This window comes from Solanum stenotomum, chromosome 1 (genome assembly GCF_019186545.1).
Source record: "Solanum stenotomum isolate F172 chromosome 1, ASM1918654v1, whole genome shotgun sequence".
Classification (NCBI taxonomy): domain Eukaryota; kingdom Viridiplantae; phylum Streptophyta; class Magnoliopsida; order Solanales; family Solanaceae; genus Solanum; species Solanum stenotomum.
In genome coordinates, this window is record NC_064282.1 from 92,696,170 (window position 1) to 92,712,907 (window position 16,738).

The window sequence follows — 16,738 nt, forward strand, 5'->3', positions numbered from 1 at the left end:
TCACTTGTATTCATTTGATTTTGTATCACTTACATTCATTCGCCATTTTATCACTTTGTATTTATTTGTCCTAATACAAAAATACAACAAATAGAGAGAAAAGAGAATAATACAGAAATACATAGAAAGAGGCAAAAAATACAGATATACATAAGGAGCGAGAGAGGCGACGTAGAGGGGGGGAGGGAGGGATGCGAACAAGACGAAGGAGAGCGACGAACGAGATTACAGAGAGATGCTAGAGAGAGCGAAGTGTAGTTATGAAATGTGGAGAATAATAATAATTTATTAGGTACTAACAATTATTTATATAAAAAACAAATATTTACTCAATCCATTTTAACTCGTTAAGATTTAAGTCAAACAAACCTATTTACCACCACTAATGCTAATTTATCTGTCCAAGTCTGAGATCATCATCATTTGTTGTGTTTGGATATAGGCAAGAATACAAGCAAGCAAGCTAGACACTATTATAAAGTAAAACCTCATAAATGTGTATATTAACCTTTGTTTGTTCACAAGAGGCGCATCCAGAATATCAAATTATAATACGAAATATTACTATGCATCATTATTTATTTATTTATTTCGATTAAGGACAATAAGTTCAAGAATCTGAAGCTAACTTCATTCACTCCCTAAATGACATCTATGCCTGTGTTCGAGGTCATCGGTGGCGATCTTGGTGGCGCCGATGACCTACGACAGGAGGTCAGACAGTCGATACCAGTAGTCATGCAACCTGAATAACAACCGGTTGGTGGAGGCGGTGGGCCACAACGGATGACACAAGAGATTGCTTGTTGGCCACAATTGATGACACATATGGCTGATTGGCCTTGGACATGATGGATTGTGGTGGTGCATACAACAAGGAACATGAACAAAACTAGAAATGGAATTTGTGAAATTTTTGCAAGAAAGGCCATTGTTTGAAAACATGAAATTGAAGTTAACATTATTATATTCTTGAGTTTATATAAACTTATTTGATGACAATAAAGAGAAAATTTAAGGAACTTTTTGTTATATATGGACAAACTTTATTCTTCATAGAAAACATGTGAAGTCTAATAATTAAAGTGAAAAGAGAAGGCAACTTTTATAAAGTGGGGAGTGAGGTGTACGTAAACTGACCTTGTCCTTATCTTCATGAAGTATAGAGGTTGCTTCTACCTCGACTTAAGAAAATAATATTTTAGAACAACTTGAGAGAGACGCAAGAGTGAGACGTTATGATGGAAATATTCAAGGAAAAAAATATTGACGTTAAAAATAGTAAAAATAACCAAAGTAGCTGATGCAACTCAGTATTATGAAGAAATGGGGTTGAATTACATATTTTGAAATTTAAATTAAAGATAAACTAATATTTCACGTTAGTTTTTAACTGCTAATATAAATTAAGTTGAATTCAATAATTTGATGTGAACACTCGATACACGTAAATATTTACCCACTAATCTTTATACACTCTATCTGAAGAACGAGATTAGATAATTTCATTCATTTACTATACATTAACAAATAAACAATATCCAATATCAATGAAAATTAGGTAAAGCTAAAATAAAAAAGTGATCAATTTAATTCAAAATAAGTATGTAATAAGTATTAAGTAAAAAAACATTTAAGTTGCAAGTTATAATAAAAAGTCACATGGTAATTTTTGGACAAAATTATTAACCATTAATGTAACAAAATATTTGAATTGAAATATGGATATTCTTTAACTGAAAAATAAAATTTAAAAATTGAAATTTAAAGATAAACTCTGTTATTGAATTTGATTTTATCCAAACTTAATATTTCTGATACACGTAAAAGTCCTTTGATAAAAGGAGTTCTCCTATTTTTTATTTAAAATAAATACTTGAATTTAAAACTAAACCAATTTTTATCCTTTTTATAATTTAAAATCTATAAAATTCTATTTTTGGATTGAAGAATTAGATTTTATCAAAACTAATTTTGATACGCATTAAAGTCCTTTCATAAATGGAGTCCTCCTAATTTTCTTCTATAATACTTGAATTAAAGTTATTCTAATATTTTTTTTATATATATAAATACACTTATAGTCTACAATTATTTATAACTATTTTTCTTAGGGTGTTCTCCCTCACAAATCACAATCAAACTAGGGTTCAGAACGTGTTATAAGGATTGTTTCAACATATCATGATAATCATATTATAGCTAAGTTTTGACACCTGCTTTCGATATCGAAGAACAAGTAAGTTTTCTATTTTACTGCAACAATCTAATTGATTCAGATTAATGTAAATGTCTTTTTTGTTGTAGTGATATTATTTTTTTTGTTATCTTACTAATATAATAAGTACTTTAGGATTAATGTCTTTTTTGTTATAGTGTTATTACTTCATTGTTATCTTACTAATATAATAAGTACTTTAGGATTAATGTATTGTTCATGATCCTAAATTCTTTTATTGCAGCAGCGGTGTAAAGTTAGTATTTAGAGACAATTTCAATTAGCTGATTATAAATAGTCGATAAACTATAAGTGTTGACAAATATTATAATAATAATAATAATACTATATTAGTAAAATTTTATAAGTGGCGTTTGGCGAAAATGGTGCTTACGATAGATCCTCAACTCAAGCAAGACATATCCAAAATAGTAAGAAAAGAAAATATAGATTGAAGAATAAGTTAGTAGGAGAGTCATATCGAAAAGAGTAAGAAAAGAAAAGGAAAAATCACCCCATATACATATTTAAGAGTCAATATTACAGGTTTTAAATCTACTTTTAAAAAATTCTTGCTTATAACAGTTTAATTACGGGTTATAACATATCACTAATTATTTATAAATTAATTAGATTTTACTTTATTAAATAAGTAATTTTTTGTAATTTTATATTATTATTAAATTATTTAAATAAAGAATACCCCATAATCATCTCTTACACAATTATAGGGATTTTACATTGATTACACTTCCTTATTTAATGTTATACTCATAACCTACCATTAGTCAATCACACCACCCTTCCCCCACACATATCCAACTATACACGCTATTACCCCACTTTCACCTTCTTCTCTCTCATTTTTCTCACTAGCCAACTACACCAACATTCAATCTTTCGTCCAATTTTTTTCCCCAACAAAATTATGTCTAAGAAACCCATTGAAACGCTTCAAAAGAGTCCCAGATTGGATGAAATTGTTGAAAATCCGGCGAATATTCAAAATCCGGCGACAGATGGTTCATCTAAGTTGAAGGAGCGACAAAGAGAGAAAAAATGAAGAAAAAAAAGGTCACCCCTGCAAATCAAAAGGGGAAGAAGATGAAGGGGAAAATTGTTGAAACCCCTCCTGATTCTGATTATGATTTTGTTACTGAAATCAAAAAGGAAAAAAGAAAAAAAAATGTAGAAGTTGGAGCATCTTCAAAACCATCAACAAGAAGAACAGCAAAAAGTTATTTTTTTTAACTTTTGGACAATTTTTTTGTGTTTAAGTATTTGATGATATATAATATCATATGTTTTCTTTCAGGCAGATACCGTTTACATATGAATTACTGATGACCTATTACAATTTCAAGATACTATTTTGAAAAGATTAGTGTGTTCCAAACTGTACATTTATTGGATGAAATCTGATTAATATGTGTATGACTACGCTTAAATGTTTTGATTTTGAAAATTTTATGAATTGTGATATAATAATGATATACAAATGGTATGAACTGCGTTTTAACATTGGTGTGATTGTCTATTAACTGTGTTTATGGTTAAATTATTAAATTGGTATGAAAATGGTATGATTTGTCAAACTACTGATTTTTTCTAAAAAAAATCACATTATGCTTACTTTATATTCTAAGCATGTTTTTGGATGAAACATGTATGAAATCTGATTAATACGTGTATGCCTATGAGTTTAATATTTTATTGTTGGATATTGTATGAATTGTGATATAATATTGATATACAAATGGTATAAATTGTGTGATTATATGAATTTATCAATTTTTATACATGTTGTTTGGATAAAACGTGTATGAAATTTTGATTAATATGTGTATGACACTAACTGAAGTTAGTGTGGGAATGAAACACTAACTGCAATTTGTTTTAAATTTATTTATAGTAGGACACCAGTTGAAAACCAAATTAATATTCATGTAAACTTACATTAAATTAAATACTCAGGATATCATAATTACCTTATATAATTATCACTAATATTTACACTATCTTATGTATTAAGCTGGAATAAATTTTATTTTTAACAGTATGCAATCTGTATGATTAATGAATGAACAATGTATAAAGATGAACGGTATATTAAACACTAAGTTTATAATGCACTTCAAATCAATTATGTTTCATATCAAAACAAAACATTAATCTAAATGACAAAATAAAATAAAAATTATATATAGTCTAAACAAATAAACAGTCATTAATTTTGCACAGGATAATTTGAACATGCTTCATGTTGTGGCCAACTTGACAACATCTACTGCAAGTAACTTTGGACCTTTTGAATTTCACATCAGCAACCCTCTTTCATATATAGTTCATTTCATTTGAAAATCAACATAATTCTCTGTTTCATTAAAAAAAAAACAATTAGTCTAACATTAGACAAATCAATTAGAAATATGTTAAATAATATTAACTTTTAATTTCAAAGACAATACAAATTTCATCCATAAAAATCATTATAATAACAACTAAATTATACACACTCGTCATTATTTTTTCATACAAATATCATTCAGACAGTACATTACAAAACAAATTTCATACAAAACATAATATTCACTTAATACACATTTCATACAACAATCATCATTCATACCAAATTTATACATTTTCATACTCATTCAATACACATTTCATACAAAACGATTATTCATTCAAACTATATACATTTCTCGTCCCAAATAATTAATTACTGTCACCCAACTTTATACAGAAATAACAAAACTAATATAAACTCAACAATTTCACATTTAATACCAATTTAAAACACTTGTAATACACTTTGTCAAGAATTCCAATTTTTGTTTTACATATTTCTTAACACACTTCTCATACATAATTCATTCGACTTATACTATCAAATTCATTATCAAATAAAATAATTTTTCATAAATTCGTCAACATTATAATTAAATTATTTTTACAGAATAATTAGTACACTTTCATACAAATTTCATTTAATTTGTTCTATCAAATTTATTCATAAAATCACATTAAATTTATAATTTCACAAAACAATAGCCATATACAAAATAAACAAAAAAACACTATTTTTTTTACATTTCACAACAGTAAACATAATATGATATCAACAATTAACATAATATGACTCCACCTTCAATTAATCGACAATTTGATCATTTTTGTTTCATTTCGCTATCATTCTAAAACAAACGTTAAACAATAATAAATACTAACCCGAAGGATCCCATCTTTCACCATGTTTGATTAAAACTGATACGTAGTTGTCCATCACAACAAAATCAAGAATTTTCAAAGATGAAAAAAATTTCAATTACTCGAATGTGGGATTCTTTTTGTTGAGGATTGAAGAGAGAAACATTGAATTTTTTTTGTTGCAAATTGAAGAGAGAGAAACGTTGAAAAAAGAAGAAGATAAAATCTGAATTTTTATTTGATTTTAACTGATTTGAGTGAATTAAGGATACTAAATAATCTTAATTAGTTTAAATCCCTTAATTCGTGCTATTTATTAATTATCTACAAAAGAATGATATGATCTGATTTTTTAATTTATCTTAACTGATTTTGAGTGAATTAAAGATAAAAACTATTGTTAATTTGTTTGAATCTCTTATTTCATGCTAATCATTAATTATCTACAATAAATTCAAATTAAATTACAGGCCACACTTTCAGTTTTTTACTTTATTATCTATAAATCCCTTTTTTTTTAAAAAAAATTCGTTAACTTTTTTCGAATTTATAAAAACATTTCTTTTATTTGTGAATTTGTTATAACCTGAAATTTTTAATGCTATAGCTTGAAAGTCTAAATCTACTGCTATAGCCTGGAAATAGTACTATAATATATGTCATTTATGAAATTTACACGAAAGAAAATACAATAATGAGGAAACCACATTAAAAAAATAATAATGAAGAAACAAAGGAAATAACAAGTCAAACAATAAAAAATAAAATTGAAAAATAAGTTAGGAGAGTACTAATAAAGGAAACTCGACAACACCAAATTATCTACTAGCCTTCCATCCTAATCCCTAATTTTCATATCCTCCTATTTATGGGCAATCGAATAGAAGTTTGTAATTAATTTTTTAAACAAATAATTGCGTATTTGGATAAAAATGTTTAAAGTGCTATCAAACAATTGATAAGGTATACTTTTGTTAAAACTTGGTTTAAAAGTTGGTCAAACATACTTTTAGTCCGTTTTTAACTTTTGGAAGTGTTTGACAAATATAAAAATAAATTAAAATAAGTTAGGAAGTGTTTGACAATGTTAAAAATAACTTAAAATAAGTTAACAATCAAAGTAGGGCTCCCCATACTTTTTATTTTTTTGACTTAAGGTCGTTTAAGTTTGACTTTTTATTTTTGACTTAAAAACTATTTTTTAAGTCAAAAATAAAAAGTCAAACTTGAACGACATTTCAGTCAAAAAATAAAAAGCAAGGGATACCTACTTTTGGTTTTTAACTTTTACCCTTTTTTAAGTCATTAGATCATGTTTGGATTAACTTAAAAGTTGGTCAAACTTACTTTTAAGTTATTTTTAGATTCTGAGAGTGTTTGACAAAGTTAAAAATAACTTAAAATAAGTTTAAAATTACTTTAAAAAAGTTAAAAACCAAAAGTAGGACTCCCGCTACTTTTTATTTCTGGACTTAAAAGTCATTTAAATTTGACCTTTTATTTTCTTATTATTTGGTGCTACTACAAAATTATTCATATAAACTCTTAACTCAGCTCATTGTTAAGATCCTTAGTGGTTTTGATCTAGAGTTACGTGAGGTTTTTGTTGCTATACATGCTCATTAATCCACCACTATGTACTTCTTGATCATACCTTTTTTCTTTGACAAGAATCAAAGAAAGCTCCTAACTAAATCACTAACATAGTGATTTGCTTTAAGAGCTTTCTTTGATTCTTCGCGTCAAAGGAAAAGCTCATGATCAAGAAGCTTTTCATAGAGTTCTGCGTATGTAGTGATGATGGATTAATTACAACGAGCATGTATAGCAGTATAGATCTCACGAAACTCTAGACCAAGACCACCAAGAATCTTAACAATGAGTTCAGAGTATGTGTGCCATGAGTGCATTTTGAATAAACGGATCTAGGCAGAGCCAAATAGTCATGTATGAAGGATTTACACGAGTCGATCCATCTAGATGACCACACAGATCATGGCCATGGAACCATTGATCAGATGAAGGTGAAAGTATTATGTTCTAGCTAAGGTTTTTGTATAAAATGTATAGAAAGGCTAAAACACAGTACAAGAAAAGTAATTGAAATGTACTATTGTTCTTGTTGTTATGTTCGACTATAACTCATAGGGAAGAAAATCGAGTTATGGATGGAATCAAATATGCAGTATTGACAGATAAAAGTATTCGATTATTGGGGAAAAGTACTTTTACTTTGATTCAGAATGATTTCTTAGAACATCTGAAGCAAGCTAGGCACCTAGCACCAGAGCAAGGGTGCACAAGACAAACCTTAGAATTGAAGATCCCCAAATAACTTTATTAAGACGGTTTTTCACCTTATAAGCATCATTAATCAGATATTCGACCATCAGTTTCTCTTCTGTGATTGCACAGTTTGTTATCTTTAGTATTTATTGATTCAGAACACATCGGGCCATTGATGGAGACATCAAGTTTCTCAATTTGCCACACTCCCGTAAGTCAATTGTTTCAAGTTTGTTGAGAGCATAGAGCAGTTATTCGGTCAGCATTTTCGAGTCTTAGCCCTTCCAGGCTGGGACAAGAAACCTACAAAAGTTGAAGGTACCCTATTTATCAATTCTAGACTTGGCTGAAACTGAGTTAGTGAATAAATTTATCGACTCATCTTTGGTCTTGCAGATAGCTTGATCCACGTCTCCAAGTTACAACTCTTGATTATCAGCAAATTTTGCCTTGTGTTCATTTTCTGTTGGATTAGATGAGAAGTTCTTACCTCTCATTTTAGCTCATAAAATCTCCTCCTTAGTTGCTTTGTTCATTTGTTGGATTAAATGAGAAGATTTTACATCTCATTTTAACTCGTAAAATCTCCTCCTTAGTGGCATCAAAGATTCGACAACACTTGTGTTCAAATAACAATTAAAATCTTTTGTTCATTAGCTACCAACACTCAACAAATTTTGATCAATATCAAGCATACAAAGGACATTTGAAATTACTTTTGTGCTTGAACTTGTTTTGATTGCAACAGTCCATTTTTCTTTTGTAGGAATATAGTCACCATTCCTGATTCTGACTTATTTGTTTCCCATGGACATTTAAAATATGTTGCCGTAAATAAGTGATTTTTCTTCTTCAGCAGCTGACTAAACCGGTTTTAAATCTTGCACTTGCAACATTTAAATAGAGGATGACCTTTTTTTTTACCACAGTGTTGACAAGGTGAGTAATTTGCTTTGAATTATTACCATGGGTCTTATGGTTGACTATTAAGGCTCCTATAGTCATAACATCTGGCTTCATAAGCCTCTTTTGCCTGCAATGTATTTAGCAAGTTTGTTAAGATAATTTTAGACAAATCTTTCGTATTTTTCAAGGTAGTTATGGATACTTCGTATCTCTCCAGCACCATAACAAGAACTTTTTCAACAATTCTTGAATCTTTAAATTTAGTGTCAAGCAGTTTTACCTTGTTAATAAAGCCAAGAAGCAGGTTTGAGTACCCTTTGATGGTCTTAGATTCCTTCATCTTGAGCAACTCGGACCGGCTTCTTGGCATTGTTAACAAGGTAAGATTGCTTGACACTAAATTTAAAGATTTAAAGAATTGTTGAAAAAATTCTTGTCATAGTTCCCGAAAGATACGAATCCATAAATTACCTTGGAAAATCACAAAAAATTTGTCCAAGATCATCTTGGCAGAATTCCTAAATACATTGCAAGCAAAGAAAGCTTATGAGGCAAGATGGTACGATTAAAGAAGCATTGTCAGCCAACCACAAGACTCAGGGTAATAATTCAAGAAAAATTACTCACCTTCTCAGCATTGTTAATAGTTTGTTAGCTGGCTTTTCCTATTTGTTAGTAATTTTAGTTAGTTAAAGATATATCCTGCAAAGATATTCTAGGTTAAGTTATGGTTATTTTTTTATCTATTGTTTTTGTTCCTATAAATGTAGCGGGGAACCAGGATTGCATTGCAATATATGTTTCCCAAACCTTTCTCTGTTATTTTTCTAATTTCTTTGCCAAGAACCAACAATTGGTATCAAATGCAGGCCTACATGTTTACCGATGTTGGCCCCTTATATTATATTGTCCATATTCCAGATGTCCAATCCTGGGTGTGCGGAGGGGTGTTGAGTCCCACATTGAATGGGGGTATTAGTTACATGATCTCCTTATACATTCTCGGGCAATCCTCATTTCGTAAGCTAACTTTTAGGATTGAGTTAGGTTCAAGATGGAACAAGCTACAACCATGTCTCAAGCTTTAATGAAGTTCTAACCAAGTAATTCTTCAATCCTAATATTAATATCTTTTCCGAACACGGAACAAAGCAAAAAGAGGTACCTGATTTAGCGATGTTGTCCTTTGTAATTGTACGAGGGCATCCTCCCATGAGGACTTGCTTTTATGCTTTAGCGCTCCTGTAACTGTAAGAATAGCAAGTGGCAATCCTTTGCATTCTTTCACAACATCTTTTGCTATGTGAAGAATTGAAAAGTCATCAATTGAATCACCGACTTTCTGCCTAAAAAAATCCATGCCTCTCCTCCAGATAAGATTACCAACTTCCATGATCTTTTCATCCCCCATTGATTCACAAACATCTTGGAGACGCGTTGTGAATGTCACCTTGGCAGATTTCTGAACCCTATATATGATGCAGTTACTTCTCCAAAATCACAAATAACATAGAGACAGATGGCAAGGTGTCATTGAACTTGAATTAATCTCAAAATTGATGAGCTTTGACCTCAACAGATTCAAGTCCAATTAGGTGATCAATGCACTTGACCCTGTTTTCAGCTTGGCAATGATGAGTTCTTGTTGGTCTAGCAACTCTTATGTTGCTTGGACTCTTCCAAAATGTCAATGAATGTGTCGAATTCTTCAAAAATAGTGCATTGTTGGATGATCCAACATGAGTGGGACAACATTTTTGAAAGTCCGAGCTACATAGTCGTGTTACTTACAATCTGCATAACACAAGAAGTTTGTCAAGTGTAAGTCCAGGATGAAAGAAGAATAACAATGGCAACAACAACAGCACAGTATGATCTGAAAAGAAAAGGGTAATGCATGAGCTTCTCAAGTTCCAATGAAATCCCAACAACAATACAATATAATTTCATCTCACAAAAGGGTAACGTTTATGCTTGAAGGTAGAGATTGTTTCTAATAGAATCACAACGACAACACTAATGCTGCAATATAATCTCATTCCACAAGCGGGGTCTAAGAAGGAAAGGATAGCGCGAACTCTTATAAAGATAGAGAGAAATTATTTCCGATAGAATCACAATGACACTAAATTATAATAACTTCCTTAATCATCATATTCCAACTTCATTATTTTTGAAATTTTTTCTTTACAAATTACAACATTATTTTACTTCCTCAAAAAATAAAATAAAAAAATCAAAAGGAATTCATTTCAAGAGAGTAACTCCTTTCCAACTTAACCAATTCTCTAGCAACTTCATCAAACACCTTCTCCTCTTTCCCATCTCCGGCGAAACCAAACCCTTTCGCCACCAAATCTCCGCCATCATCCGCCTTGCTCCACTCCTCCACCGGTTTTACCACCACCAACGTCGCCCCCTTCATCACACATCCTCCCTCCGGCAACTCCAGCTCCGGCGAATACCACATTTTCACCTTCAACGCCGGCATTTTCGACGAAAAAACCTCTGCATCTCTCCTCATTTCCTCTACTTGTTCACCATTCATACAAACTTTACCTTGACCAATATCATCCATAATCACTACTTTATTCAGCAATTTCTTCTCCTTAATCACTTCTTCTAACAAGCAATGCCGCGCTGATGCTGCTATTAACGACGAAATTATCCATACAATTCGCAATTTCAAATCCTCATTTGCCATCCGTTGCAACTCTAGTTCCCTAATTGGAGCATCGCCATTGTCAATTCGATCGTTATTACAAATTGGGGAAAGTGATATTCCACCAACAATCAAGCAATTTTTCAATTGACTACCAAATTCACCTTTCCATTTCAGTAACGAATCTGAATCACCACCACCGCCATTACTGGGAACTCGAATTTCGAGTTCCTTGATTTCGGTGAAATTTCTCAGTATTTCAGCCGGAGATGAAGAAGCATAAGAACAAGTACAACAACTATAACTATCACTCTTTTTCTGTGTATTATCACAGGGCATACAAATCTGGTTCCATTGACTGATTTGTCGATAAACAAACTGAAAAGGCTTGAGAAAAAATCGAATAAATTTGTTTCTACTGGAAAAAGGCAATGATTTGTGGTATTTTTGTGAGGGGATTGCGAGTGAAATGTGGTGTGTTTGGGTTGTGAGGAAGCGGAAACGCTTGCAGAGAGATGAAGAAATTGAAAGAGATTTAGCATCTTGAAGTTTATCGAAGATTGTTAAGAGGATAGCATCTGGTAAGCGATCAAACAAATCTTCTTCATTTTCTTCATGAATTAACATTGTTGTTGATATCATCTTCCTTCTCATATTCTTTGCTTGGCTGCTGTGGTTTTTATTATTTATTGAGGTTTTTGGGAGGATTTTCTAGAAAAAGTAGTACAATGTACACGTTTTTGGTGGGCGTGGTAGCTATTTTTTGACTAGAAAGGGCTGCGGAAGACTGAGGATATAGAGGGTCGTGTTGTGTTGACAGGTAGTATTTCTATGTTAAAGTGCGTGGCAAACTTATCTTTTTTTCAAAGGCCAAATTCATCGATGTCCCCTAAATTTGACGTCAATATTCACTTAGACATTTCAATTAGGCGATATTCATTTTAGATACATCATGTAAGATTTTATTGTGTTATTTTGACACTTTTTGCTGACATTTTAAAGTGAGTGTGATACACTCGACAGTAGCGCGTGACAGGTTTAATTTAGCCATTTTTTATTTTATTTTCTCTTATCTATTTTTCAAGCCACCACCCCCAACCTTTTTTCAAGCTTAAACTTCTTCAATGGAGGTCAAATTTTTTTTAATTCAAATTTGTTTCTAAGTCATTTTTCTTCTTCTTCATTGTATTACTTTTCTAAATCTACCATCACTCGAAAAAATGGATACCAACACCCATATACCCATATTTCATATTTATTCTCTCTTTCTTTCTTCCTCTCCCTCTTTTCTTCCCAAAATACAATACTACAAAGAAAGAAGAAGAATAAATATGAAAAATAGTAAAAGAAAAGAATAATTTTTTTTAAAAAAGCACAAAAGAGATTTTGAGTGTAATGAAAAAAAAGATTTTTTTTAGTTACTAAATAGATTTTAAACTGAAAATAACACATGTAATCATTTAATTGATTGTTTACCACGTCATCAACGATGTATTACACTCCCCTTCAGTTTTTTGTTTATTGTCAGAAAAGTGTCAAAATATTATAACGGGACCCTACATGAGATGTTTAAAATGAACATCGCTTAGTTGAGGTGTCTAAGTGAAACTTGTTGCCAACTTTAGGAGGCCACCGATGAATTTGGCCTTATTCAAAATATGGATGTTTGATGGTTGACTTATATTATTATCGAAAAGGATAAAAAATATCTTTAAATTATATAAAATGAATAAAAAAAAAAATTACTAGCATTTTGATTCTTTACTCATTTTTAATAGATATTACTTTCCTTTTTAGTCAATAAAAAAAATGACGCATTTCTATATTAAATAATAATTTAACTTTAAAATGTCTACTTTACTTTTAATGAAATGATTTCTAGCCACACAAATTTTTATCATTCATTTTGTGCCACAAATTTTTATCATTCATTTTGATATATTATTGATATGTGAAGAAGAAGTTGAATTCAAAAATTAAAAAAGAAAAGAAAAGAGAATAAGAACGTAGAGGGAATGAATGGGGGAGACAAGGGAGAATGATTTAGGGAATTAATGATAAAATAAAAAGTTCAATATTATATTTATAGCGGATCAGATTAAATGGGGCGGGCCATTAAATGGTTTAAATGGATATATATTTAAAATTTTGGTTAAAAATTTAAATTTCATGTCAACAATTTTAATGAAAAAAATACTCTAATTAAATAGGTTGAGTGACTTTCTGTAAAAAAAATTGATAGATGAATGACCATCAAAGTTATTAACTCCATTATAAGTTATAACCCATCAATATTAAAATAAAATGAAATGAAAGGCAAACTAAACTAATGAAAATAATAAAAAAGATATTTTTAATTATTTTTCTTGATAAAATAATTTTTATCATGCCAAACACACCCTATATGTTAATTCCCTTTCCACCCTTTTTTATTTTTTAAGGTGTGTAGATGAGGGTGTGTACTGTGTAGAATAAATTCGTACCCATACTCTAAATCTTGCTACAATTGCAAAATAGATCCTGTTCCCTGTACTTTTTTTTTAAAAAAAATAAAATTATTTTTTCTAATCTTGTTCCCTCTTACATTCCCCAAAAATGAGGACAAACAGATCTAAGATAATTAAATAAAAGTAAAAAAAATTGAAAGAAATTAAAAGAGGAGAATCCAAAGAAACAAATAGGGGTGGAGTATGGACCACTGAGGAATGGCAATGGGCGGGTTGGGACGGGTTAAAGCCTAACCCGCAAAATTTTAATCCGCCCTGCCTTGTCTAATTTAATTTTTTTTTCTATTTTTAACCCGTCCCGCTCTGCTCCGTAAAAACCCGCCCTGCCCTGCCCCTTCCTGCTACGCTTATGTTGTATCTATTTTTTTCTTTTCTTTATTGAGAAAATGCATAAAGTGACATCTGAAGTTGTCTCAAATTTTTAAAAGACACATTGACTATGCAAGCGTCCTATTACCTCACAAAAATATTAAATATCTTTGTAAATAGACCATTTTGATCAATTTTCTCCCTATGTTTGTGAACACGCTGATGACAGTGCGTGAATGTATCACTTTACTTTCAAAAACCAATTAAAATGCGACACATTTCAGTTATTTTGTCCATCAATTAATTAATTCATTTTTAAATGCACCATCTTCCCCAAAATTTTAAGAGAGCTTTTTTTTTTTGAATAACAAATTAGTTTAGTAATTTTTTCCTCCTACAAATCAAGATTGGAATTTTGGAGCAATGAAACTATGAAAAACTTGATTTGGGAGTAAGGAGTTGGAGAAGGTGGTGATTTAAATTTCAAATTTTGACTTGGTGATATTTTGAGTATTTGGATTTTGATTATTTGACGGTGTTTATTTTCATAAATTAATTAATTGGTGGTAGTTTAACAAATAATTGGTAGTGTTACTGCGAAATCAGTCTTGCCACAACGAAATTAATGATTGTTGCATCGATGATGAAAGAATGACTACTTGAAGAACACAAGTTGAGGCGAAGAAGAAAGAGAAAAAGAAAAAAGAAAGAAAAAGAAAAGCAAAGAAATCAAATAAAAATAATTAAAAATTACTTTTAACACGTGTCAAATGACTAATAGTGCGTGACTTACAAATGTTTTTGTGTAAGTGGTATTGGGTGAAAAATGGGGTATACATACTATTTTGAAGTTGTTCAATGGGGTAATAGGACACCCGCAAAATTAAAGTGTTTTTTTGAAAATTTGGGACAACTTCAATGATTATTTTATGTCTTTTTCTCTTTCTTTATTATGTTATGTTGCTAAAATAGTACCTAGTTTTAACAGCTGGCCCAATTATAGCTAAACCAATTGCAATGAACATAAATTTAACGGTTATTACAATTTAGGACAAATTATTTAATCACACTCATTTACTTATCTTAATATCCATTTATCCCTACTTATTTCAAAATTTTCAAAAATTCCTTATTTACCTATGTATCCCGTGCACAACGCTATGTATCCCGCTATGTGAAATGTATCAAATGCTATGTATCCCGTGCACAACGCTATGTATCACGCAAACATCATTTTTAAGAGATTGTTGGTAAATAGAAAACTAAAAGGGATATGATGTTATTTAGTACTTATAATATGTGGTTCCTATAATTCATACTACAATTTAATACAAACAAAACTAAAACCCAATTGCAAAATATGATTATGAAAGATCAATAATAATAGAACTTATTTGAAAACCTTAGAGGAAGTGAAAAGATGGTAACAATTAAGAGCTTCATCTCTTAAATCTGAGAGAAAAAAAATTTCAACCCACCACCTGCCCCCCTCTCCGCTTAATTTCTTAAAAAAATTATTTCAACCCGTCCCGCTCCACAACTGCCCCGTATATAATTACACCTGACCCGCCCCGCCTCATTGTCATCGCTAAGACCAGAAAAGGTGAATATTGGAGGATGAAAATAAAATGAAAAAAATAATATATTTTTTTTGTCATTCAAATACTTTTCTTTAGGTTTTATCATTAAGATAATGTTTTTGGCCTCATCAGTTATTAATATATATTTTTTAATCTTTATCATCAATAGCCATATTTAAATTTTGATTTTTTTAGGGGGTGGGGTGGTGGGGGATTTTCACTTAAATAAATCTTACGCGATGAAGGTGAAAAAAATAATAATCTTATGTAATGTGAATTTAATTTAATTTTGTCCTTTATTTTAGGACGGTCTTTAATTATTGTTCTATAAATGATGATTTTTAATCTTTGTTCTTATCGCTTATTTAATAAGCAATTATGGACAAAATAATTTATTTATGACCTAATTTAGCTCTGCATAATTTTAGAAATTGTTTGACATAATTTTTGTAAAAATTAAATTGTTCGACATAAATTATGTAATATCTAATTCGTTTAACATAAGTTTGCTTTATCTAACATAAGTTTCGTAGGAATTAAGTTATGTTTTTTATAACATAACTTGCGGACTTTGAAACTAAACTTTATCTCTCCAAACATAAATTCTATAGGAACTAAATTATCCCTTCAACTTAACTTGTGATGATGAATTAAACTTATACCTTATAAATGAAATAACATGTTATGTTATAATATGAAAATATGAATTTATTACGAATAAAAATGATTCGTTATTACAATATTGTGACTTTTTCAGCCACCATTTATTACTACTTGAAATGTTAAAGGAAAAATAAAATTAAAAACCACCCAAAACAAGAACTTTTATGAAAATATCATGAATTTAAATTAGTTAGACTTTAATATTGATATAAAATAAAATAAAATATATTATTATTTTTATCTTTATTTAATACCATTATTTTCATTTTATTTTTATTGAATCTCACTTAATTTATTATAAAGAAAAATTAACTAAACATAGTCACTACAAGTCATTTGGTATACCTAACAAAATCTTTACTTATTTCTTAAATTTTGATGCTCGGTTAAATGATGT

General features: G+C 30.0%; 2 protein-coding genes across 2 annotated transcripts in view; both read right to left on the reverse strand.

Moving 5' to 3' along the window:
- The window catches only part of LOC125863522 (probable E3 ubiquitin-protein ligase RHC1A), an 87,184-nt gene that overhangs the window by 66,450 nt on the left and 3,996 nt on the right, over positions 1 to 16,738 (reverse strand). The gene's annotated exons all lie outside the window — the stretch shown is intronic.
- Positions 10,857 to 11,909, reverse strand: LOC125859041 (F-box protein At4g18380-like). The gene has a single exon (XM_049538785.1). It carries the CDS (start codon positions 11,907 to 11,909, stop codon positions 10,857 to 10,859), a length of 1,053 nt encoding a protein of 350 aa, XP_049394742.1.

What these genes read in the sequence shown, in the direction of transcription:
- LOC125859041 (XM_049538785.1), bottom strand. Translation starts at nt 11,909, where the DNA reads ATGTTAATTCATGAAGAAAATGAAGAAGATTTGTTTGATCGCTTACCA.